The sequence below is a fragment of the Lontra canadensis genome, unplaced genomic scaffold (assembly GCF_010015895.1).
Source record: "Lontra canadensis isolate GAN:19392208 unplaced genomic scaffold, GSC_riverotter_1.0 scaffold75, whole genome shotgun sequence".
NCBI classification, from domain to species: Eukaryota; Metazoa; Chordata; class Mammalia; order Carnivora; family Mustelidae; genus Lontra; species Lontra canadensis.
In genome coordinates this window covers 9,979,128-10,004,620 of record NW_022631069.1, presented here as the reverse complement: position 1 = coordinate 10,004,620, position 25,493 = coordinate 9,979,128, and the positions used below count along the sequence as shown (strand labels likewise).

At 44.7% G+C, this 25,493-nt stretch overlaps 1 protein-coding gene across 1 annotated transcript; it reads left to right on the top strand.

The window, feature by feature from the left end:
• The first annotated feature begins 3,008 nt into the window (after positions 1–3,008).
• Positions 3,009–23,660, top strand: SARS1 (seryl-tRNA synthetase 1). Its single transcript, XM_032881558.1, has 11 exons — positions 3,009–3,232; positions 10,752–10,822; positions 14,192–14,269; positions 15,244–15,402; positions 16,375–16,518; positions 17,478–17,633; positions 20,746–20,967; positions 21,540–21,669; positions 21,938–22,095; positions 22,783–22,912; positions 23,230–23,660. Exons 1-11 carry the CDS (start codon positions 3,097–3,099, stop codon positions 23,385–23,387), a joined length of 1,542 nt encoding a protein of 513 aa, XP_032737449.1. The 5' UTR covers positions 3,009–3,096; the 3' UTR covers positions 23,388–23,660.
• The last annotated feature ends 1,833 nt before the right edge of the window (positions 23,661–25,493 follow it).

Here is a 25,493-nt window from a genome sequence, read left to right as displayed (position 1 = left end):
GTAGTCATTCTCTGTAGGCTGTCCACCAGCTGCCCAGGACCCCTAAGGCCCTGAACCTGCAACAAGCTTCTAACCTCCCAGCCTACTCCCTGCAACTCACATCCCCAATAAGGATATAATAAGCACCTGCCACGTGTAAGGCACTATGCTAGGTCCAGTGGGGATAAAGATGCAATAAAGGGTCTCTGCCCTATAAGAAAAAGCCACATCTTCTAGCCAAGTTCCTCACGGCTCTGTTTTCTGCTACGGAATGCTAACAGAGAAACAAGCTCAAACATGAGACTATCTTAGAATCTTACCAGTATTCAGGTTTGGTTCTATTGCTTAATTTCCCTGGGCCTCAGTGTTCTTGTATAGAAGAGGAAGGGGTTGACATAGCTGTTTTCCTTGAACCCTTGAATCCCTGGGTCTTCAGATGTAGCACCCAATAGCTGTTCTCAGTATTAAAGGCCAATGGAAAGCACACATCCAAAAGTGGTATCACCCCATAACTGAAGTACTATTGTGGATTTGTTTTTCTGTTAGTTTCTGGCAGTGTAATAATACTTTATTTTCTGCTGATTGGAAATTCTAATTGGCGGCTGTATATGTCTGATGAATAAGAAGGGAAAATGAATTTTTAAAAATCACGTTTGTTAAACATATTTTAAAACACAGGGGACAAGGTGATGAAAAGATTAGGAATTATTAGGCTAGCAATTACCTAAGATTCACCTCCAGCTCTAAAAATTCTATGATTCCTAAGTTGATGAAGTATGCCATTATGGTAATTGTTATATTTATCAGGTAACATGAGCATTTTATTTTATTTTTAAAATATTTTTATTTATTTATTTGACAGAGATCACGAGTAGGCAGAAAGACAGGCAGAGAGAGAGGAGGAAGCAGGCTCCCCGCAGAGCAGAGAGCCCAACGTGGGGCTGGATCAACCCTGGGATCATGACCTGAGCCGAAGGCAGAGGCTTTAACCCACTGAGCCATTCAGGCGCCCCTAACATGAGCATTTTAAAGGAAGATGACTATAATATAATGCTAAGACTAATGGTGAAAATTCCTAAGGAAATTTGTGGAGGCTGGAATTTTAAGGCCATCCATCCAATTATACTGATGACCTCCTTATAGGATTAGCCCTGTGGACCTCCTCCGCTGGGCCTGGGCCCCAGTGCAGCCTCAAGAACACCCTTCACTGTCTTGAAACTTAGCAAAGAACACACTCTGGCAGTGCCTTCACTGACAGGGAAGAGTCAGCCCCTATCAGACCTCGCCCTCAGAAGGTTTCAGGGAACTTAACATTATGAAGACAGTTTTCTTACATGTTTTCTCGGGAGACTGCAGCTGCCTGCATGTCCTTTCCACTGGTTTTAAGTCTAGCATCCTAGGCAAACTGAATCTAGGGAGGCAAACCCAGACAATCCCCTTACCGAAGGCCCCCTCCGGATCTCTACTTGTCAGCTTCACCACTGTCTTTTGCCCTACATTACATCTAAGTTGGCTTGGTAGACATTGTTGGAAAGCAGGGATAGCAATGCCATATCCTCATCACAGGAGCCCATGCAACGGCTGTAAGACCAAGACAGACTTAGCACAGCTAGCTGGGGGGCATTGGGGGTGGGGTTCTAAATAATCTTGTTATCAGCAGTACTTTTTGATAACTTTGGCTCCAATCAGTAGCCATAATATTTCACTGTAAGGGGAACCTGGGTGGCTCAGTGGGTTAAAGCCTCTGCCTTCTGCTCAGGTCATGATCCCAGGGTCCTGGGATTGATCGCCATATCGGGCTCTCTGCTCAGCAGGGAGCCTGCTTCCTCCTCTCTCTCTGCCTGCCTCTCTGCCTACTTGTCATCTCTGTCAAATAAATAAAATCTTTTTAAAAAAATTATATATAAAAATATTTCACTGTAAGGGCCTGAACATTATAAAATGAAAATAAGGTGAAATCTTCCTTCTAGGAGTTTTAAATAGACCCAAGAAGTGACTTCAATACCTTGTACTGCCTTCAAATCCACTGAATACTTACCCCGTGGAAAAGTCTCCTCATACCCCTCTCTAAAATATTTCAATCTCACCTTTCCAATCCTGTAATCCAAAAGGTTGGTAATAAGACAACCTGATTTACTCAGTAATCACGTTAAGAACGGTATCCTAGGGGCTCCTGGGTGGCTCAGTGTGTTAAAGCCTCTGCCTTCTGCCCTGGTCATGATCCCGGGGTCCTGGGATCTCTGCTCAGCAGGGAGCCTGCTTCCTCCTCTCTCTCTGCCTGCCTCTCTGCCTACTTGTGATCTGTCAGATATATAATTAGAATCTTTAAAAAAGAAAAGAAAAGTATCCTAGCTCTAAGGCAGGAAAGCAGGAATCTTGAGGTAACACAGGGACTAAAACATGTACCCATATATTCTTTTTTTTTTTTTTTTTTAAATTTGACAGAGATCACAAGTATGCAGAGAGGCAGGCAGGCAGAGAGGAAGGGAAGCAAGCTCCCTGCTGAGCAGAGAGCCCGATGCGATGCGGGGCTCGACCCCAGGACCCTGGAATCATGACCTGAGCCAAAGGCAGAGGCTTTAACCCACTGAGCCACCCAGGCTCCCCTGTAGCCATATATACTTGTCTCAAGATGATGGAGAGAACAGAGGTCCAGGAAGAGGGTCCAGTCTCAGGAACCATGCTTGTAAGACAAAACCTGGCAACTACTGGAAGCTTCCAAGATCTAGTTTCCAAGCCGGAGATCATACCGGCAGGCCTCTGCCTAACCAGAGAGATGCCCTTTAACATGAGGAGGAAACTGAGGCACTCGCTTCTATAGGATAATCAGAGATGCTACAGAGGGGGCAGGGCTGAGGAGGATGCACAAGCCCGGGACAACCCACTAGCCAGGCCAGACCTGCACACAACCTGAGACGCCCACGCCCCACCACTCCACGTTCCTCCTCCCCGAAGCCGTGCCTCCAACGCAGCTGCTTCCGGCCGAGAGGGGGCGCCTGCGCTCTCTGGCTGCGCCTGCGCGGGGAGGGCGGGTCAGCGCGCGGGCGCAGTGCGGTGGTCACTGGACGCTGTGCTACGTTCCTTACGTCCCTTAGCGTTGGCCGGGGAGAAGGGAAGATGGTGCTGGATCTGGATTTGTTTCGGGTAGATAAAGGAGGGGACCCAGCTCTCATCCGAGAGACTCAGGAGAAGCGCTTCAAAGACCCGGGACTAGTAGATCAGCTGGTGAAGGCAGACGGAGAGTGGCGACGATGTAAGTACCGGGACGCGCCGGGTATCCCCGGGTCGTAATCCCAACTTCATCTCTCCGATCTCGTTACTGCTCCTGAGGCCACAGCTTCCATCCTTCGTCAGTCCCCTCCCTGGTTGCGGTGACTCCGAGGCTCTTACTGTCCCCTGAAACGCACTGTGCGAGCCGGGACCATCCTGCCTTTTCCCTCTGCCCGGGCCCTGGGTGCTCCCTTCCACGCGTGCTCAGTGCGGATCCCTGGGCTGTCTGGGAAGGAGCATGGCGCGTGCGCAGTGAGAGCTGTCAAAAGTCTTCCTACCGCAAGGGTAGCCAAAAGAAAGCTAGGGCGGGAGGTTCGGGGGTTTCCGAACACTCATCTTTGGTCTCCTTCGATCCCTTTTCATCTTCAGCAAGGCCCGAGTGGTCTCCCTCTAATTTGGTAGGACCAAAGGCTCCAGCCTGAGACTGAGTCACATCTGCAGCGTAATAGTTCAGTCCACCCATATTGCAAGTGTTTGGGGACTTCGGAAGCCGCTCATGACTAAAAAGCAATGATCCCAAAGCTTTGGAAGAGGTCATCCCCCTGACCTGCAGGCATACCTTTAAAAATCGAGGAAAGACTTTACCGTAGTAGAACAAGCATGGGGAGAGGAGTGCCGTGAGGCAAGAACAAGCTTGTAATTATTGAGCCTGTTTGTGGTTTGTGCAAGTTTTCCAGAAAAGACATTAGCAGAGTTGGTCTAGGATCTGATCCGGGCATCTTTCATGAAGCTAAATAAAACCAGAGAACCGTCTGCCTATCAACTTGTGCCTGGATTAACTGGGGTAGTCACTGATTGGCCGGAAGCTGTCAAGCACACGTGATTCTTTCTTTCTTTCTTTTTTTTTTTTTTTTTTTTTTTTGTCTGATGCAATAGGTCTGTAACCAGCTGAGAGCCAGGTTTTATGACAGCACACTGCAAAGGCCCTCGCTGTCCAAAAGTGTGGTGGATTTCTGTTAGAAAAATTGATTTTCCTAAATTTATCAGGGCATTGGGTAGGAAAAGAGTGTTGGTTTAACTTCTGTTGTCTGCTGATTCTGTGGTCTCATTCATTCAGATGTGGTATTTGCTTGACTGTGAGATCCCACCTCCTGAATCTAAATCTGAATTTTTGAGTTGCAGTGGAATTAAGTGGAAGAAAAAAAACTAGCCTAGACGCTGCTTTACTGAATTAGAAGTCAGAAGTATCAGATTTTGTGTCAGTCGAGTTATTGTACAACTGTTAAGTGACTTTGAATGTGTTAGGTAGTCTTTTGTGTATAATGTACACTTCCACAGGAAGTTCTGTTCCTTACTTGATGAGTGGATATATGGTGAGGGGATAAGTTCTGGGACAAGTTCGTGTTTTATTTACCTGTATGTCCCAATAGCTGGGGTATACATACACATACAGGATATGCATATACACATGTATACATATAATCCCAGTACCTATCAGGTTACCTACATATAATCCCTGCACCTGGTTCTTGGTAAGTAAGGACTTGACAAAGGTTTACTGAATTCGTGAATATCTTCTGTGTTCAGGGCACTTTGCCTTTCTGTATGAAAAACAGTTTATGTGTAGTTCATTTTCAACACATCTGTTGATTTGATTCTGTTCTACCTAACATCCCTTCCCAATATTCTCTTGCCAGACAAAAGGAATTAATGATTTTTCCTAGGTCACTGGCAGCCCAAGTTAGACATTGACTGATCTTACATATCAAGGTTTTTCTGTCATTGACTGCAATGTCATTGACTGCAAGGATGTGTAACCCAGAGCCACATTAAAAACTCAGATCATGTTCCTTGACTGAGGACTCAGTAGGCTCCACATGTATACCTATTTGTCTGCCTATGGACATTCAAGGTGCCACTAGGGCTCTGTGTGAAACACAGGTATCTGATAGAACGTGGAATCATAGTATCACATCGGTGTTTACCACAACTCTTCTAACTCCAAGGATTCAAACTGTGATTTCTTCTTTTTAAATTTAGAGTAATATAGCACATTTGAACATACAATAAGGATTTGTCTCAACTATTTCCAACTATTTAAAGCTGCTAGATTATATACATATTTATATATGTATATATATACTATTTCCAAATACATAAATATATACTATTTCCAAAACTACTAGTGTATCTTGAAATCTGCTGGTAGTTACAGGAATTCTATCTAGCCTGTGCTATACTGAATGAAATTTCTCTTTACCGTCTTATTGCACATGCCTTAAGCCAGGTCCTTCTCTTTGGGAGAACTTTCTAATGGCTTTCAGTTTTACCTCAGTCTCACCTAGTGCAGAGCCACATTCAGGACATCTGATCTGTTTGGAATGGAAATGGAATCATTTTATATCTGGATTTAAGTCTTGCTGTGACATTCTTACCTTAAAGCAGTGCCGTCTGAGGGCACCTGCCTGGCTCAGTCGGTTAAGTGTCTGACTTCTGACTTCAGGTCAGGTAATGATTTCAGGGTACTGGAATCGAGCCCTGAGTTGTGTGCCCTGCATCTGGCTTCACACTCAGCAGGGGGTCTGCTTCCCCCTCCGCCTGCTCATGCATGCACCCATGCTCTCTCGCTCTCTTTCTCGAATAAATAAATTTGTAAACTTTCTGGTAGCCAATTAGAAAGGGAAAGAAAAACAAGAAGTTCATTTTAGTAAGATACTATAACTACCTCAGTATATCAAAAATTGTATGTTCAACATATGATCAGTATAAAAATTGAGATATTTTATTGTTTTTCTTTTTTCTTTTTTTTTTTTGACAGAGACAGAGATAGAGAGAGTGGGCCAAAGAGAGAGCAGGAGGAAGGGGAATAGGCACAAGCAGACTCCCCACGGAGCAGAAAGTCCAACATGGGGCTTGATCCCAGGGCCACAGGATCGTGACCTGAGCCGAAGGCAGATGCTTAGCCGACTGAGCCACGCAGGCACCCCTACATTCTTTTTCTTTTTTACAAGTCTTCAAAATTTGGTGTATATTTTACATGTACAGTGTATCTCAGTTTGGGCTTGCCATGTTTCAAATGCTCAGTAGGCTTCCATAGCTATTGGCTACCATATCAGACAGTGTAGCCCTAAAGCATGAAAATACAAATTACTTAACACAATTTACAAAGCCCCACATGTCTTCCTAGCCTCTCCTTCTGTCACTCTCCCACATATCCCCTCCAGTCTTTGTTCTAGCCTTGTTACGCTACCTGTATGGCCTTTCACACGTCCACGATTATTGCTGCTGCTTGGAATATTCCTTATCAATCTGCTTCCCCCGCTCCCATCAGCCTTCCTTGCCAGACCAACTCTGCTCCCATAGCACTCCCTTATTTGTGTGTTCTCCATATATTATCTCATATGTCTAATTGTGACATTTATAGTATTTTTATATACAACCTTTTTAAACTTATTTTTTTACTGAGATGTATTCAGCGAACTGTATAGATTTTAATGTGTATCTTGATGGGTTTTACAAAGCTGTATACCTATCTAACCACCACCCAGGTCAAGATCAAAGACATTTGTAGCACCCCAATAAAGGCTCCCTTATGCCCTTTCCAAAAATAACCTTATCTGCACTCTGTCACCATCAGTTAATTTTTCCTGATTTTGAAATTAATGTAAATGGACTTATATAGCATATATTTTTCCATTAACATTGAGTTCAAAATCAGGCAAAATTAATTTGCCTGATTTGGGCTTCTCTCAAAATTATGTCTGTAAGATTATTCCATCTTTTCATGTGAAGCGGTGGCTTGGTCTTTTTCATTGCTGCACAGTATTCCATTATGTAAATAATAAGGTAGGTACGTGTTTAGATTTAGTAGATGATTCCAAATAGTTATCCAGAGTAGTTATAGCAGTCACCACTCCTACCAGCAAAATAAGAATTCTAGTTGTTATACCTCCTTGCCCTTAATATTAGCAGTCTTTTTAATTTAATTTAGTTTTAGCCATTCTGGTGGGTATATAGTGGTATCTCATTGTTGGTTTTAATTTGCATTTTCCTGGTGACTAAAGATACTGAACGCCTGTTCATGTCCCTCTTAGTATTTGGATAGCCTGTTTTGAGAAGTGTCTGTTCAAGAATGTTGACCAATTTTTATTTGGTTGTTTGTCTTTTTCTTATTGATTTATAGGAATTCTTCATCCCTTCTGGATAGAAGGCCTTGTCAGATATGTATATTGCACGTATTTTCTCCCAGTCTGTAACTTGCTTCTTGCTCTTTCAGTCTTTTAAGGAATAGAAATTACTAATTTTAGGGACACCTGGATGACTCAATTAAGTGTCCAACTCTTGATTTTAGCCCAGGTCATGATCTCAGGGTTCTAGGGGGCTCCACACTCAGCAGGGAGTCTGCTTGAGAATTCTCTCCCTCTCCTGCCCCTCCTCCCATTCATGCACTCTTGTTCTCTTTCTAAAATGAATAAATAAATCTTTTAAAAATATATTAATTTTAATGAAGTCTGATTTATAGATCTCCTCTTTGCTAGTTTGTGCTTCCTGTGTTGTTTACGAAATCTTTTCATATCTCAAGTTCCTGAAGAGATTTTCCAATATTTTTTCTACAAGTTTTATTACTTTGCCTTTCATACTTAGGTGGATGACTCATCCCACATTGATTTTGGTGTATGATGTGAGATAGGGATCCAGTTCATTTTTTCCTGTGTTGCTCCAGTTGCTCATGGTAAAATGCAGGAAGCTAGGTATAGAAGGGAACTGCCTTAATCTAATAATAGATATTTATCAAAAAACCTATAGCTAACATTCTTTTTTTTTTTCTTTTAAGGTTTTATTTATTTATTTGACAGAGAGAGAAAGTATAAGTGGGGAAGCAGCAGGTAAGGGGAGAAGCAGGTTCCTGGCAGAGCAGAGAGCCCAAGGTGGGACTTGATCTCAGGACTCTGGGGTCAAGACCTGAGCAGAAGGCAGATGCTTAACTGACTGAGTCACCCAGGCTTCCCCTGTAGCTAACATTCTTTTTTTTTTTTTTCTTTTTTTTAAAGATTTTATTTATTTATTTGAGAGAGTGAGAAAGAGAGAGAGTATGAGAGGGGAGAGGGTTAGAGAGAGAAGCAGACTCCTTGCTGAGCAGGGAGCTTGGTGTGGGACTCAATCCTGGGACTCCAGGATCATGACCTGAGCCGGAGGCAGTTGCTTAACCAGCTGAGCCACCCAGGCGCCCTATAGCTAATATTCTTAATGATGAAGTACCAAATGCTTTCCCCCTGAGGTTGGGAACAAGACAAGGACATCTGCTACCGCCACCTCTAATCCACATCATGCTAAAGGTTCTAGAGAGTATGATATAAGGCAAAAAAAAAAAAGGGGGGGGGTGCCTGATGGCTCAGTCAGTAGATCATGCGACTCTTAATCTCAGGGTTGTCCATTAAAGCCCCACAGTGGGCGTGAAGCCTGCTTTAAAAAAGAAGAAAAAATTAGAATAGAGTGTGATGACAGATGGTAACTAGATTTGCTGTGGTGATCATTTGCATTGTATACAAATATCAAATCATTATGTTGTATACCTGAAACTAATACGATGTTATATATCAATTATATCTTAAAAAAAAAAGACTGGTACAGAAGTAAAGCTGTCATTATTTGTGGATGACTTGATTATGTATGCAGACCTGAACTATTAAAATTAAGTAAATTTGGGAGGTGCCTGGATGGCTCAGTGGGTTAAGCCTCTGTATTTGGCTCAGGTCATGATCTCAGGGGTCCTGGGATCAAGCCCCACATTGGGCTCCTTGCTCAGCAGGGAGCCAGCTTCTCTCTCTGCCTCCCTCTCTGCCTCCTTATGATCTCTCTCTATATATTTCTCTCTCTCTCTCTCTGTGTCAAATAAATAAATAAATCTTAAAAAATAAATAAATTTGGGACGTCTGGGTGGCTCAGTCACTTAAGTGTCAGCCTTTGGCTCAGGTCATGATCCCAGGGTCCTGCCCCTGCCCCTCTCCCTACTTGTGTGCTCTCTCTCTTTGACAAATTAAATAAATAAAATATTAAGGATAAATAAACCAATAAAATTAACTTTAGCAAGATCACTGTATACAATATACAGAATCAATGATATTTCTTTTTTTTAAAAGATTTTATTTATTCATTTGACAGAGATCACAAGATATTTCTGTATATAAGTAACAAAAAGCATCTGATGCCTAGAATACACTTAATAAGTGACATTCAGGATCTCTGCACTGAAAACTGTAAAAGCATTGCAGAGAGAAATTAAAGATAGTGATGGGATATGCTATATTCATTGATTGAAACATTCAGCACTGTTATTTTTTAATTGTCTTATTTTCTTTTACTTTCAGCACCTAGCATGCTATTTTCTTTTTTATTCCCAGCACTTAATACAGGACCTTGCAAGTAGGAGGGACTAAATAAAAATTTTAAAGACTTTTTATTTTAAAATACTTAAAAATTCCCACAAAGTTGCAAAAATAGTAAAAGGAGTTCCAATGTACCCTTTACCCAGTTTCTCCCACAGATGACATCTAACACAACTGGTACAGTATCAAAGCCAAGAAATCGACATTGCTATAATTCACAGACCTTATTCAGATTTCACTAGTTTTACATGCACTTGTGTGGGGGGGGGGGGTGCGTAGTTCTCTGCAACTTCATCCCATGTGTAGATTTGTATAACCACTGTCACACTCTGCAGGACAGGACACAGAGAGCATCACAGAGATCCCTCTCTCTGTCTCTTTGTAGTCCATTCTCATTCCCCTCTCCCCTCCGAGCCCTGGTGACCACTCTTCTGTTCCCATCTCTTTAATCCAAGTAAGGGAATGAGAAAGTAGATCATGTTGTATTGACGTTTAGTTCAAGTTTGGCAAAACCTTAAAAAAAAAAGGCTGCCAAGGAGTGGTCTCATTTCTCGTTGTCATTTCACCTGTCAAACACTTGCCGTTTACCAGGTTGGTCCTTGAGCCTGGATTCAAGAGGTCTGATTTTTGCCAATTAGGCTTAGCTTAATGAACCACAGTACCGATACCGATATAATAGTTTGGGCCCAAATACCCATGTAGGCTGATTAGTGCACTGTCTTCCCCCAAAGAAATTAAAGCACAAGAAACTTATTCTCCAGGCTGCCAGGTGAGATTTTGTCCGAGCAAAGGGAGTAACATGAACTGTTTCCAGCACAGAGATGCACAAAGATGCTGCAACCACGTTCACAGGACTCGAAACAGGATTGCTCTCTTCCCAGATCCCAGTGCATATCACATAGTTTCTTTCAATGGATTTTAAGAAAATTGAGCAGGTTATGGTTATTTGAGTTTTTTCTAGGTTCCTCAGATCTGTTACTTGACCTTGGCATTGTCCAGATTATGGTAGTTTCCAATTTCAGTCTCAGAAGGGCCTTTTCCTTGTCCAGTGGGGAGAACCCCACTGTCACCAATATATGCCAACTAAATTTGGGCCTCTAAAGATGTTAAGATTTCACAATTTCGTGAGATCCTTTAGATCTGTCTAAGGAGATTCTTGGATTCTTTATTCTTCAGGCAGATTTCGGGCGGACAACTTGAACAAGCTGAAGAACCTGTGCAGCAAGACAATTGGAGAGAAAATGAAGGTAAGAGAACTAGGTAACAGCCTCGAGAGCTTGAGCAGAGGTATTTAATCTCACTCTTAGTGCTCACATAATTTCGAATCTAGTGTCTAATTCTGTGAGCTACTGAATTTCTTACCAAAGGGACAGATATTTTAAAAAGAAAGGAAGGAAGTGGGAAAGGGGGCTAAGAGGCACTTTCAGGGATCAGTGAGTCTGTCTTCTGTCCTATAAGTCACAGACCCTTCAAGCTGCTGTAACAGAATACCACAGGTTGGGTGGCTTTTAAACAAGAGCAGTTTATTTCTCACAGTTCGGAAGACTGAGAAGTCCAAAATCAAGGTGCTGGCAGATTCCGTGTTGGTGAGGGCCCACTTCCCAATTCATAAACAGCCGTCATCTCATTGTGTCCTCACATTGATAGAAGGGAGCTCTCTGGGGTCTCTTAGAAGGGCACTACCCCCATTTCTGAGAGCTCTGCCCTCATGACCTAATCTCCTCTGAAAAACCCCATTTGCAGACACCATCACTCTGGGGATTAGGTTTCAACATACAAGTTTGGGGGGACACACAAATACTCAGTCTGTAGCAAGATAAGATTCTTGCAATGTTGCTCATTCATTGTCTGTTTTGTGCTTATAGTAATACAAATTCCACCAGTAGTCTTATCTAATTACCTCTTGAGCCCAGTCTACAGTGACGGATTTTCTTAGGGTGGACTTGAGATTCTTTGACTCAGTGTAGTCGTGCTCTTAAATGGAAAGGGCACAGATACGGAGTCCAAATCCTAGAATGCTGGCTCTGTGACTTCAGTCAAGTTAATTTCTAAGCTTCAATTTTCTCATCTGTGAAATGACAATACTAACATTCACCTATAGAACAGAATTGTGAGAACTAACTTTTTTAAATGTAGAGAAGCTGGCACAATGCCTAGAACCTTGTAGTTATTCAGCAATTGCAAGTAACAGCAGAGGGCAAGTCGTTACTGGCCTTCATCCAAAAAATCCTTCCCGTGCTTGAAGAATGTTAAGTTTTTGCTTGGCCTGGCTTTGCTATCCAGAATAGTTCATGCTTTTAATCTTTCCTCAAAAATATCCTCTTAGCTCCTTAGTCATTTTTAAAAAACATATTAAATGCTCCCTTAAATCTGTCTCATTTTTTTTTAAAGATTTTATTTATTTATTTGAGAGAGAGACAGTGAGAGAGAGCATGAGCAAGGAGAAGGTCAGAGAGAGAAGCAGACTCCCCGTGGAGCTGGGAGCCCGATGCGGGACTCGATCCCGGGACTCCAGGATCATGACCTGAGCCGAAGGCAGTCGTCCAACGAACTGAGCCACCCAGGCGTCCCGAATCTGTCTCATTTTTAAGTTGTAAACTTCTCAACTAAACCAAAAAAATTATAAAATTTGGAACCTGAACCAGGAAAAAACATAACAAAAAGACTCCCTCTGGATTCTAGTACACTTCATGATAGTCTGAATCGTTCTCTTTACCAGTATTTTGTTACATTTTCAGCTTTTCCCTGGCTGTGGAAATTGATACCGATAATCATATAGTTTTCTTCCTTTGGGACCCATGATGCTTAATCATTTGCATGTCAGAGGGCCCGTAATTATGTAAATTCCAGTGTGCACTCGTGCCTGTGTATTCTTTGGGGCACATACAGATAGTGCCAGCCTAGTGTTTTCCTAACAAGAAGATGGAAGTGTTTTAAATTGCAGTAGCATTGTTATATCCCTTCACTGTAGCCCCACAAGGAGTGTTCTCCCTTCCTATCCATTAGAATGGTCTTAAAAAGTGCTTTAATATGTACAGCACTTGAAAGTATTCATTTCATTTTGGTTTTTCATCTTTGCTGCAAACCTGGAGTGTAGGTAGTACTTTTGTCAACCTTATTAAAAGGGCAAGAGAATAAGCTTAGGAAATTAAGGAGCCTGCCTAAAATCACATTGTAAGTTAGTTGCAGAGTCAGAACTTGAACTCAGAACTTAAATTTGCTGCCCTGAGGGATTATCAGATAGCAAAGGGACCTCAGCTCTCTTGGCTACTAAATGGAAAATCTTGAGGTTTAGGCCATTTCTTTCTACCTCAGTAGTCTCTACTTATTCTTTTTTTTTTTTTTTAAATAAGATTATTTATTTATATATTTGATAGACAGAGATTACAAGTAGGCAGAGAGGCAGGCAGAGAGAGAGGGGGGAAGCAGTCTCCCTGCCGAACAGAGAGCCCAATGCGGAGCTCGATCCCAGGACCCTGGGATCATGACCTGAGCCGAAGGCAGAGGCTTTAACAACACTGAGCCACCCAGCCACCCCTAGTCTCTGCTTATTCTTAAACAAGACTCATTCTGAGATTTTCAGACACTTGCAACTTTTTAAGATGATTTTACTTGAGTCACTGAAAGGTGTGAGTTTGGTTATGGTTAGCATCCTGACTTCTCACTTTAGTATATGCGATTGTGTAATAAATCTAAAGGATTTCTACATTTTACCCCAAGAAGATTTAGTTCTTTCTTATGACTCAGTTTTGTGCAGTGGTATATGAGGTTGTATAAACATAATTGCCTATTGTTGTATGTATAGAATTTTTAAAAATATCTTTAGAACACGACATGACTTATACTTGCAAAGCAGACCCTGGATCTCCTCAACTTACTTTTATGCAAGTATTGCTGAGGTTGTACTTATCTTGTTATAATGGCCTGTGATAATTTTCTTTAACTACTTTTAATTTGGGAAGAATTTGACTCAACTTATCTTCTCCATGGCTCTGGGCGAGGATTGGAAATGATCTGACAGAATATCACAAAGATGGGTGAGAAGAGAACCAGGGCAGAAAATCTAGCCCTGCTTACATTCTGCAGTTTTGCTAAGTTGCATTGATTGCTCTAAACTTGGTTCTAGATTTGGTGACTGTTCCTCAAAAATTTTGTTTTCCTCAGTGTCCTACGATTCTATCATTCCATCCATTTTTTTCCCCTTAGCCTCAGTGCTGGGATTATTCTTAGGGTGTGGACAGGGATTCACAGATTCACATCCAGGCACCTGCCCCAGAGCTGGGCAGTGATACTAGCATTTTCACACCTTCTTGGTGCCCATAACTATTCTATGTCCAGAGAGGACATTCTTCTTACATTCCTGTTGATGTCAGCCCTCTGACCCCGACGGATTAATTGATCTGTCCAGGATCCAAAAAGCCAGAAAATGGCAGGATAAGGACTTAAAATTTTCTCACTAAATTTTTCTCTCACAGGTTGCAGCTCTTAGATACAGTTGTATAGAAAATTCTGTGGTTAGTTTATATATTAATTTGGTGTGCCCTTGTAAAACTAGGTCAGAAATTTTCTTCTATTTAATAGTATTGGGGGTTTTTTTGGTTTTGTTTCCCCTGCAGAAAAAAGAGCCAGTGGGAGATGAGTCCATTCCGGAGGATGTATTAAATCTCGATGATCTCACTGTAGACACTTTAGCTGTAAGTTATTGTACTTCCCTTTTCTAGACTGGATTTCTGTTCTTTCATTGTGACTTTGTTCCTAGACAAGCAAGTGCTGACCCTCGGCTCCACACAGCATTGCAGCCTCCTTGAATGTGTGCAGCTGGGAAATGTCCCCCTCCACTCTTGTTGGTTTCGATCCTTGAGTATTTATTAGATCGCAGAGACTGGGATGGATGGAGTAGAAAAGTCAAGAGTAGGAAGAAGAGGAAAAAGGAGCCCAACTACCTTTGGTTCATAGAATTTCATTTTCACAAAGTCAAGGATTTTTTTCAGTTTGGCATAATTCAGTAAATATTCACAACAGTGAACCTAGAGAAGTAATTTTCAAGTTTTTTAGTCACCGAACCCTTTCATAAACCTGCAGCACAAAAGCATGGCAAGAGCGTAAATACAGAAAAGCAGAGTTGTGGGGGCTCGAAGGGGTGGCTTGGGGTCGCCACTTCTGCGCAGCCCCACTTGCTAAGGGCTCTCCCATCGCCACGAAATCAGTAATTGAAACGCTTGCAAAAAGGAATACAAAAGAAGCTTAGGACAGGGTCTCTTGCTTCTAATAAATTTGTAATCTCCCTAGAGAACGGTTAAATGTAGTACATAAGAGTGCTAAATTGATTTCATCAGGAATATCAGAAAGTACGCGTTAAGAGAAAGAGCTCTTAAAAGAGATACAGTATTAAAACCCCTGAGATATATAGGACTAAGAAGAATGGCCAGAATTAATCCAACCCTTCCTTAGGTACCCCTGAAGAAAATGCCAACGAATTTGTCAGGGCAGAGTTGTGTGCGTGCGTTTGAAATAAATCTCAGTTCTTTGAAAGCCTTCATTGTTGATTTTTAAAATGCTATCGCAAGGGTTGTCGTTCGAGCACAAGGTGAGGGCAACAGAATCTTACTCCTCCTCTGTACCTTGACCTGCTGTGGTTTGGGTGCCGGCCTGGCCTATTTATCTACAGAACCTGAAAGTCTCACAAATCAAAAAAGTCCGACTCCTCATCGATGAGGCCATCCTAAAATGTGACGCCGAGCGGATAAAGCTGGAAGCAGAGCGGTTTGAGAACCTCCGAGAGATCGGGAACCTCCTGCATCCCTCCGTGCCCATCAGCAATGATGAGGTAGGTGTCCGTGCCCCAGCGGGCGGCAGCCTGCCTGGCGCTCCTCTCTGCTGGGGAGGGGGCGGGGGTGGGAGGGGCACTCTCTGTATAATAGGCCTTGTGTCAGAAGAAGGCTCTTTGTATATTCGCTCTGCCCACCAATTGAGAATTGAAAGAGTCAGATCCTTGCCTGATTGGGAAGTAGCAGAGACAGCAGGTAGGAGGAGACTCCTGGCCCAGATATCTCTTCTAAATCGGGCTGCTGTCCTCCACTGTGTGTTGCCCGTGGTAGCAGTGAGTCCTGTGGGAGGGATCTGCGAAATCAACCTCACCCCTCACCCACACCCCGCTGAGTAGCTGCAGGTTGCAGGGAAATCTGCATGATAAAAGTTTCCTGCTGAGTGGGAGCTTCCCCAGCACAAAGCTGCTCTGAGCCCAGCCTTTGTTCTCTGACACCCCAGCCGTGGCTGGGCCCATCTGTGCCTCTTTCATTCATTCCCTGGTGAACGAGCCCTTAAACTCACTGCAGGCTGGGGTGGGAGACTCGGGAGGTCAGGGCTCTGAGCCCGCCCTCATATGGCCCCAGAACCAATGAGAGCCTGGAAAGAAAAAAAAGTCTGCATTCTCCTCTGCACCCCAGGAGATGCTGATGGGGGTGGGGGGGGTGTGGATGTCCTGTAGCAGGATTTTCAAGGAGTCATTTAAAAGGGTAAAAAAAAAAAAAAAAAAGCAAATGTGAGAATAGGACAGATCTCTTAAAAATTCATGATTTCAGTTCCATGGCTAGAATCACTTCTAGGAATTTATAAATGTTTATTTCTCCATTGAACACAAATTCTCTAGCAAATTCTTTTCCTTAGTCTCTGGACACAACGACCAAAACCTAGTGTTTGAGTTAAGCAGTAGTTTTGCAAAGCTCTAAGCTGTTCTTGGAATGGGGTTTGGAAAGCTAGAGGTTGTGCAGTTCAGCGGTCACCGGTCTTCTTTCCTTAGGATGCCGACAACAAAGTAGAGAGGATCTGGGGCGATTGTACAGTCAGGAAGAAGTACTCTCACGTGGACCTGGTGGTGATGGTAGATGGCTTTGAAGGCGAAAAGGGGGCCGTGGTGGCTGGAAGTCGAGGCTACTTCCTGAAGGTAAGAGTCAGGAACCCATGGCGATGGGATTCTAAAGAAGGAGCTAAAAAAAACTGTGCGGAAAACATAACCTACTTAAAGAGGCCCACAAATCCACCATTTGTTCTTGCCTTTCTCCTGCAAACGGATTGGCAGTCAGATGCAGTTCTCTTTCTGAGGCAGGAGAATGCTGCTTCGAATTCCCTAGAACCAGAGCCCCTATGTGATCCTCCATTATGGAGACATGTTGTGCTGTTTGGATCAGAATAGTCTGCCTTTAAGGGGCTGAGTGGAACTGGACCGTCAGTCAAGTAATGAATAGTTGAAACCCACTGATGAGTGCTGCGGGGTGGGTGGGCCCAGAGAGCTATGAGAACAGGTAAGCAGAGGCAGCAGACCCAGAGTAGTTGGGACAGAGGGCTGATGAATTCAAAGAAGACTTCCGGGAGGGCATCCCCCAAAATAATTTTGGGGATACATATATACAGAGTATGTTCTACATACACACACGTCTGCTGTTTTAAAATTAGTGCAAGAAAGCTCTCCTGTGCACCCTGAGCAAATCATCCTTTCTGCCTCACTTTGCTTCTCCTGACAGTGTGCCTGGATGATGGGCTGGGCATTGGTATTAAGAAAGAATCTCTTGGGCTGCCTGGGTGGCTCAGTGGGTTAAGCCTCTGCCTTCAGCCCAGGTCATGATCTCAGGGTCCTGGGATCGAGTCCCACATCAGGCTCTCTGCTAGGCAGGGAGCCTGCTTCCTCCTCTCTCTCTCTCTCTCTCTACTTGTGATCTCTCTCTGTCAAATAAATAAAATCTTTAAAAAAAACAAAAAAGAAAGAATCTCTTGAGTCAGGTATTGAGGTTCACGGTCTTTGCTGGCCTCCCTTGGGCCCCCAGTTGCCTCTGAGTGTAAATTGTAACAGATGAATGTGACAGCGACAGAACCCAGTCACACAGTGCTTTGTCTCCGCTCCTGTAGGGTGTCCTGGTATTCCTGGAACAGGCGCTCATCCAGTATGCCCTTCGCACCTTGGGGAGTCGAGGCTACACCCCCATTTATACCCCCTTTTTCATGAGGAAGGAGGTCATGCAGGAAGTGGCGCAGCTCAGCCAGTTTGATGAAGAACTTTATAAGGTAAGTAGCCTGGGGCAGTGTGACAGAATGACTTAAGTTATAAAAAGTTTAACCTCAAAGATACAGAGCGGTACTGTCCAGAACTTCTGTGGTGTGGAGATTGCCTGTATCATGACTGTTGAGTGCTTAAAATGTAGCTAGTGCAACTGAGGAAATAGAATTTTCATTTTTATTAATTCTAACTTAAGTAGCCACATGTGGCTAGTGGCTATCATACTGGACAGTGCAGATATAGAGCCTGTTTTCTCTTTCCCCAGATAATCTATATGACTTATCTAAATGAAGCATACTTTGGGGGTGCCTGGGTGGCACAGTGGGTTAAAGCCTCTGCCTTCAGCTTAGGTCATGATCCCAGGGTCCTGGGATCGAGCCCCACATCGGGCTCTCTGCTTGGCAGGGAGCCTGCTTCCTCCTCTCTCTGCCTGCCTCTCCGCCTCCTTGTGATCTCTGTCTGTCAAATAAATAAATAAAATCTTTAAAAATAAATAAATAAATAAATAAATAAAGCATACTTTTAACACCATGAGCTTCAGAAGAAAGCACATTTTTTGAGTGCTTGGACTAAAGAAAATTGTAGAAGAGGCTAATCTTCCCATGTCCTCCTACTCCTAACCCAGACTAGAAGCTAGAGGGCAAGACATATTTCCCTTGGGATTGATGTGGCTTCCAGTCTGGGGCTTTTTCTCAACCCAGGGCATCTCAGGGAGAATGAGAGGATTCACGTTCAGAGTCAGAAGCTCATTTTGATAAGCTGGCTTCACTGCCAGCTGTAGTACTCAGAATTTCTAGAGGTTCTGCTACCCACTGCCCCTCACAGCATAGTCTACTTTCACCTGTCCTTCCCCTCCAAGACTGTTCTGTCAGAAGGGGCTGACTTGGCTCTTACTGGGGAGGAGTTAGACAGTGTTCCTGGGCTCACATGACTTACCTTAGAGAGGAATTTTTTTTTTTCTTTAAGATTTTATTTATTTATTTGTCAGAAAGAGAGAGCGAGAGAGAGCGTGCTCACTAGCAGGCAGAGTGGCAGGGAGAGGCAGAGAGTGAAGCATGCCCCCCACTGAGCAAGGAGCCCGATGCGGGGCTCGATCCCAGGACCCTGAGATCATGACCTGAGCCGAAGGCAGCGGCTTAACCCGCTGAGCCACCCAGGCGCCCCTTAGAGAGGAATTTAATAGAACTTCTTCCCATTGGGTTGAAGAGTTCAAGTTATGTTCAAGTTATGTTCTCATTCAGAATACAGTGGGAAGCAAAATGTTCTCTAATCCCTAAGGACTATTCTAACCTTGGTGTTCTCCCCCACTTCTTCCTTTTTTTTAAAGATTTTATGTATTTATTTATTTAGAGAGAGCAAGTGAGAGTAAGGCGGGGAGGGGCAGAGAGAGAGAGAGTCTCAAGCAGACTCTGCATTGAGTATGGAGCCCAACGTAGGGCTGGATCCCATGACCCTGAGATCATGACCAGAGCCAAAATCAAGAGTCGGACGGTTAACTGACTGAGCCACCCAGGCGTGCGTGCATGTGTTCGTTCTTTCTTTCTTTCCCCTTTCTTTATTTTAATGTGGAGAGAAATGTGTTCATGTATTGGTCAAAAGCTGTTTTCTCTTTACTTCTTTTCCTCATCTCAACCCCCAGATTGGATCATCACAGAGCTTTAGAAGGGTGCTCCATAGGTAACGTCAAGGAGAAGCTTATACGAGGGTTATGAGAGAGACACTAGGTAGCAGGAGTCCCTGCTGTTTCCTGCATTCTCTGTCTCTCTGCAGATGCTTCTTGGATCCCTGTGCAGGGAGACTCACATCGTGAGAGTCTCCATAGTGACAGTTTGGGCTGGCCCATCTTGCCGAATAACCTCAGTTTATGAATTCTCTGGAGCCAAGCTCTCCAGTAGAACTCTCTGCAGTGATGGGAATGTCTGTAGCTACTGTCCAGTTTGACAGCATCAGCCGCATAGCTGGTGAGCACTTGAAATGTGGCTAGTGCAAGCCGAGGAACTACATTTTAGTTTAATTTAAATAGCCACTTGTGGCTAGTGGCTAAGTTCCCACTGTGGAGTAGCAGTGTCATCTTCCAGATCCCCAAATGCTGACCCAGAGCAAGTTTCCACCTTCCTCTTTTTTTAAAATTAAAATAATACCACGTGACAAAAAATTTGGAAATGATAGGGAATATCATCTTCTTTCTCATTACCTCATATAATTGTCATTTTTAAAAAAGTTTTTATTTATTTATTTGACAGAGATCACAAGTAGGCAGAGAGGCAGGCAGAGAGAGAGGGGGAAGCAGGCTCCCTGCTGAGCAGAGAGCCCAACGCAGGGCTCGGTCCCAGGACCCCGAGATCATGACTTGAGCCGAAGGCAGAGGCTTAAACCACTGAGCCACCCAGGCACCCCATAATTGTCATTTTTAATACACTTTTGGGGGCTTTTTTCATACAGCCATCATTTTCTCATTCTTTTAATCACAATGTCTATAGATTGCCTTAGCAGTACATCAGAAACATATTTCAGTGTTCCTTTGTGGTCTTCATTGCCAACATTTTCAAATGGTTACATAATATTACGTGGTCTGGATGTAGGATAGCCGACTCTTCCCTTGTGGAAATATTCAGGGGGCTTCCTTTTTTGCCATCCATAAGTAATGTTACAATGAACTTTGTCCTGTTTATACCTTTTTTTCTTCTGTGTTACTTTCTTCAGCAGAGCACCAAAGTGATTCTTGAAGGAGTGTAATCCTGCACTAATTCATAAGCACCAAGAGAGCAGAGACTGTGTCTCCTCTTGGCCAGCAGTGGCAAACTTGGCCCTTACAAATGCCTAACAAATGTTTGTTGAGTGGATTGATGTATATTGCTACCAGCTCAGGTTTTATTGCACTGCTGTCATTGGCTACTATACATTATTTATAAATGTTTTATTTATTAGATCAGTAAAAAAAAAAAAATTACCAGAATATTTTCTCTCCTTTTAATTTGCATTTTCTTCGATCTCTAGGAGGGATCCCATTTTGGAGTGACCCATTTCCTCCTTTGTCTTCTTAGAATTCCCTGTGGTTTCTTGCTCTAACTGAGGTCCCCATCCCTCACTCTTAACTAGTAGGGGTCCCTCCTCCTCCAGGTGATTGGCAAAGGCAGTGAAAAGTCTGATGACAACTCCTATGATGAGAAATATCTGATTGCCACCTCCGAGCAGCCCATTGCTGCTCTGCACCGGGACGAGTGGCTGCGGCCTGAGGATTTGCCAATCAAATATGCCGGCCTGTCCACCTGCTTTCGCCAGGAGGTGGGCTCCCACGGCCGAGACACCCGCGGCATCTTCCGAGTCCATCAGTTTGAGAAGGTGAGTGGACAGGTCAGGGTGAGGAGTAGGAGCCTTCTCTCGATCTCTCTGGGATGGTTAGAGGGGCAGCAGGCTCTGTGGTGCTCAGACCCACCTTAGCTCCGGTCTTCCCTCTTGTCGTGTCCATCATTTTCTGTCTAAGAAGCACATGCTGGAGTGGCTGTGAGCACAGAGCCTGGAATCAGGCTGCTTGGGTCCCGGTGCCAGCTCGGCCACTTAGCAGCTGTGTAACCTCGAACAAGTTGCTTAACTTCTCCACACTCAGTTCCCTTCTCTACAAAAGGAGTATAATAATAGTACCAACCTCCTTAGGCCTGCTGTGAGGATTCAGCTGGTTGGTAGGGGCAAAGTGCTTAGAATGGTACCTGGCATGTGTATAATAAGAGCTCCACTGAGTGTTTGTTCTTGGAGCCCCAGTCCAGTCCAGCACCCATATCCTGCGGGGGCCCCAGCCTCTCCTGACTCCCAGCGGTGTAGGATTAGGTCTCCATCACAAGGATATCTCCCACTTCAGTCCTTTCGTTTATTCTCCCTGTCCCATTGTCACGGTCTCCTTGGGTCCCTCTCTGCAGATTGAACAGTTTGTCTACTCATCACCACACGACAACAAGTCATGGGAGATGTTTGAAGAGATGATTAGTACCGCAGAAGACTTCTACCAGTCTTTGGGGATCCCTTACCACATTGTGAATATTGTCTCAGGTATCCACCTCCCTTTCCCACAGCCCGCAACCACCACCCTCGCCAGGTGAACTGCCACACAAAGAAATAGTTCACAGTCCAATTAATTGCCCACATTAATTAAAACATCACACTCTTCTCACTTGGGAGTGTTTGGTGATGAGAATATCTGGGCGTGATTTCACTTCTGGGGATAAGGTGTAAATTAAAGAATTCTTTAGGTTTGCTAAAGGTCAGTCTCCTGAAATACCATCCCTCCTTCATGAATTCTAGGGGTTTTCCCTTTCAGGTTCTTTGAATCATGCTGCCAGTAAGAAGCTTGACCTGGAGGCCTGGTTTCCGGGCTCGGGAGCCTTCCGTGAGTTAGTCTCCTGTTCTAACTGCACAGACTATCAGGCTCGCCGGCTCCGAATCCGATATGGGCAAACCAAGAAGATGATGGACAAGGTAGGTGGCCCCCTCGGGAGGCAGGAAATAGAGCCTTGTGCAGAACAGGTCCATCTTATTTCTCAGTCCTTGGTGGACATTATGTCCCAGCATCGTGGGAAAATCTGAGCTGCTCAATCTAGACCAAAAAGGGAATCTGAAAATGATTTCTACTAAATCAGGACAGAATCCTTTTAGATAGAATCCTGAATTGAGCTCTGTTCTACAAGGTATTTCTAGCTCTTCTCTTTTGGGCTTTTTTCTCTGTGACTCCAGATAAAGAAAAATCCCCATTTTGTGTGCAGAAGACATGCTGAAGACAGTGTCTTCCCTCTCCCCCAAGAAGGTCTGGGTTTGTAAGTTTCTCTCTTCAAACCCAGTTTTTACGCCTTAATCTTCTCCAAGTCAGGGACTTGAAAGGGGTTAAAAGGAGAGGCCGCAGTGACAGTTTCCTCCATCCTTCAAAGGGCCCAACTCCTGTCCATTTGCTGGGACCTATCACTTGACACTGACGGAGATATGAGGAATCTTCCTGGAATAATTATTATAGGGAATAAGTACTAAACAGAATTCTAGTCTAGCAAAAGATCAATAATGCTTTGGATTTGGATAGTTACCGTTGGGGGAGTCTGGCTAAGTGGGTGGTTCCTGGTCACGAGGAAGACTAGGTTGAGTTTCGTGCTTCCTCTGGGGGCCCTGGCTTTGCAGGTGGAATTTGTCCATATGCTCAACGCTACAATGTGTGCCACCACCCGCACCATCTGCGCCATCCTGGAGAACTACCAGACAGAGGAGGGCATCGTCGTGCCTGAGAAGTTGAAGGAGTTCATGCCACCCGGTAAGACTCACTGCCCAGCCCCTCTTCCTCTTCTGTCTTCCCGCTCTCCTGAAGAGCAAACCCCCTTCCAGAAGGTACCAGTCCCCAGAACTCTGCCTGTCCCCTGGTGCTGGGCATGACAGGGGTAAAGCTGAGAAAGCAGCCACTACAAGTCCGACATCCTGTTTAAGCACAGCTAAAATTCAGACCGGAAAAGAATTAATGAAACTAGTTCCCGTTGTGGGTACCCTTTTGTTCATTGGGATCATCCTCTTGTGGAACTCTCCCCAAGAACTCCTGAGAATCGGTTGGTTATTTGGTTGGCTCTGTCCCTTCAGGTCTCCAAGAACTGATCCCCTTTGTGAAGCCTGCACCCATTGACCAGGAGCCATCAAAGAAGCAGAAGAAGCAGCATGAGGGCAGCAAAAAGAAAGGGGCAGCCAGAGATGTCCCCCTGGAAAACCGGCTGCAGAACATGGAAGTCACCAATTCCTGAACATTCCTTCCTCCCAGTTTGTCGGGCTTTCGTTTCTATCAGCTGGGATCTCAGAGCCTGCCCACGGGCAGGGAAGCCAAGCACCCACTCATCACCCGCCCCATCTGACTGCATTGCTAAAGGGGAACAGTCTGCCATGTACAGCGCGACGTCCCCGTCTCCTTGCATGGGCACAGGATCCATTCACTGACGACCGATGAAACCATGTAATAAAGCATCTCTGGGGGAAGGCTAGGACTCTTCCACGGTCTTCTGCCCAGGGCTCGAACCCTGTCTCTGACAATTCTGGAAACCACACTCACTTCTGCACAGCCTTCTAAAGAAGGCTGTTCCATTTAACAAGTCAGATAGCCTTTGACAGGGTCAGTGAAGGCAGGGGTAGATTTAGGAAAGGCTTAAGGAGAAAGTGAAAACTTTGAGTCTTAGACACACAAGCTTGCAGGATAAGGGCTTACACCCTCCTCTGTAAATTCGCCCCTGCTTAAAAGCAGTTGGGAAGGGGCGCCTGGGTGGTTTAGTCGGTTGAGTATCTGCCTTCAGCTCACTTCATGATCTTGGGGTCCTGGGATTGAGATGCCCCATGTTGGGCTCCTTGCTCAGAAGGGAGTCTGCTTCCCCCCTTTCTCTCTGCTCCAACCCCCTGCTTTTGCCCTCAAATGCATGCTCTCTCTGGAATAAATGGAAAAATCTTAAAAAAAAAATTAAAAAGGCAGGTAGGTAGGACTAGCTTAGAGGCCAGAGTTGACATAAAAAGCCTCCCGGTGCTTCCGTTCCCTAGGAAGGGCTCCAAGGGAAGGGCAGGAGGCTGCGGGACCTCATGGAAGATGAGACTGTGTTTAATCCCAGAGACCCCAGCCTCAGGAGCATAAGTTGGGGCCTTATTAACAGCTTATTTTGCCTGGTCATCCCCAAGTGGGAGACCAACCAGCAGAGCAGAGGAAAACTCTTCTCTCCCTTCTCTGTCACTCCCCCTGTTGCCCTAATGGCCAGTTCACCCTTTCTCTGTGGAGGGTGATGGTGAGGCTCTTGATGCCTTTCATCTGCAATCTACAAACACTTCACTTTAATAACACCTTATGTTAGCACAGTGCTTCTCTTCTAGGAGCCTAAAATACTTCCTATAGCTGATCTCTTTTATCTTTGTGACAGTCCCAGATGAGAGGGTGGGGACATGATTATACCTCTCCCATCACACAGAAGACAGGGTACAAGGCAGGTAAGGAAGATGAGACAACAGAGCCGGGGAGCCAGGAGTCCCCGCTCCTCAGGAGCACCCAGGGCTTGCGTTTTTTAGGGAGATGAGGGCAGGGCTCCGGACCAGCCTGTCACTTAGGAGCTTCATTTCATTTCCGCTTCCTTAGTCCCTAAGCTGCAACTTTGCCAGGCCTGCTGGAGCTTGGCACCCAGGGAGGAGGCTGTGTGCTTGGTCTTCCACAGGGACTTGAAGCTGATGCTGTTAGTCTTGCTACTGGAAACCCTGTCAAAACTGGGCCGCCTGAAAGAGTGACCATGGTGGCTCTCTTGACACAGGTAGGCTCAAGCAGCCTGCCTCTACTGTAACCTGTTGCCCTCAGCTCTGGGTTGACCAAGTCAGGGCAAGAGGACAAAAGGACAAGCTGCTCCCCGGTACTCAGAAGGACCAGATGGGGACATTCCTATAGCCTTATGCTATTGGGTTTGAAGAAAGGCAGTTATACGGTGTCAGGAGGATGGTTTGGGTCACCACCACACACCCTTCTTTCCCCTTTGAAAAGCCTATTGGGCTTTAGGGTTAGAAACTTTCAGGCGGCTCTGAACACCCCCAACTCACCTTAGAGGTCCCTCTACCTGCCTCTTCTGCTCCCTACTGTGACCCTCTTCTGCTCTTTGTGCCTGTGACCTTCCTTCCACCAGGAGGCACTGCTTTTCTCCGTTGCCCTCAGCACCGTGGGAGGGCAGAAGCTGGGGCTCTGAGCCTATAAGGGCCTGGCCTGGCTCCAGGTTCCCCTGGCCCTTCCCTCTCCTTGCCCTGTCTTAAATACCTTCTCACCTGACCAGTTTTCTGGAGCTTTTGGCCCCTGGAACCTAGAATCCCTACTGCTTTATGCAGAGCCTCCTGCCCTGTGT

What these genes read in the sequence shown, in the direction of transcription:
- SARS1 (XM_032881558.1), top strand. Translation starts at nt 3,097, where the DNA reads ATGGTGCTGGATCTGGATTTGTTTCGGGTAGATAAAGGAGGGGACCCA. An exon ending in TCACTGTAGACACTTTAGCT is followed by an intron (nt 14,270 to 15,243) that starts GTAAGTTATTGT and finishes ATTTATCTACAG; the next exon opens with AACCTGAAAGTCTCACAAAT. An exon ending in GAGTCCATCAGTTTGAGAAG is followed by an intron (nt 20,968 to 21,539) that starts GTGAGTGGACAG and finishes CCCTCTCTGCAG; the next exon opens with ATTGAACAGTTTGTCTACTC.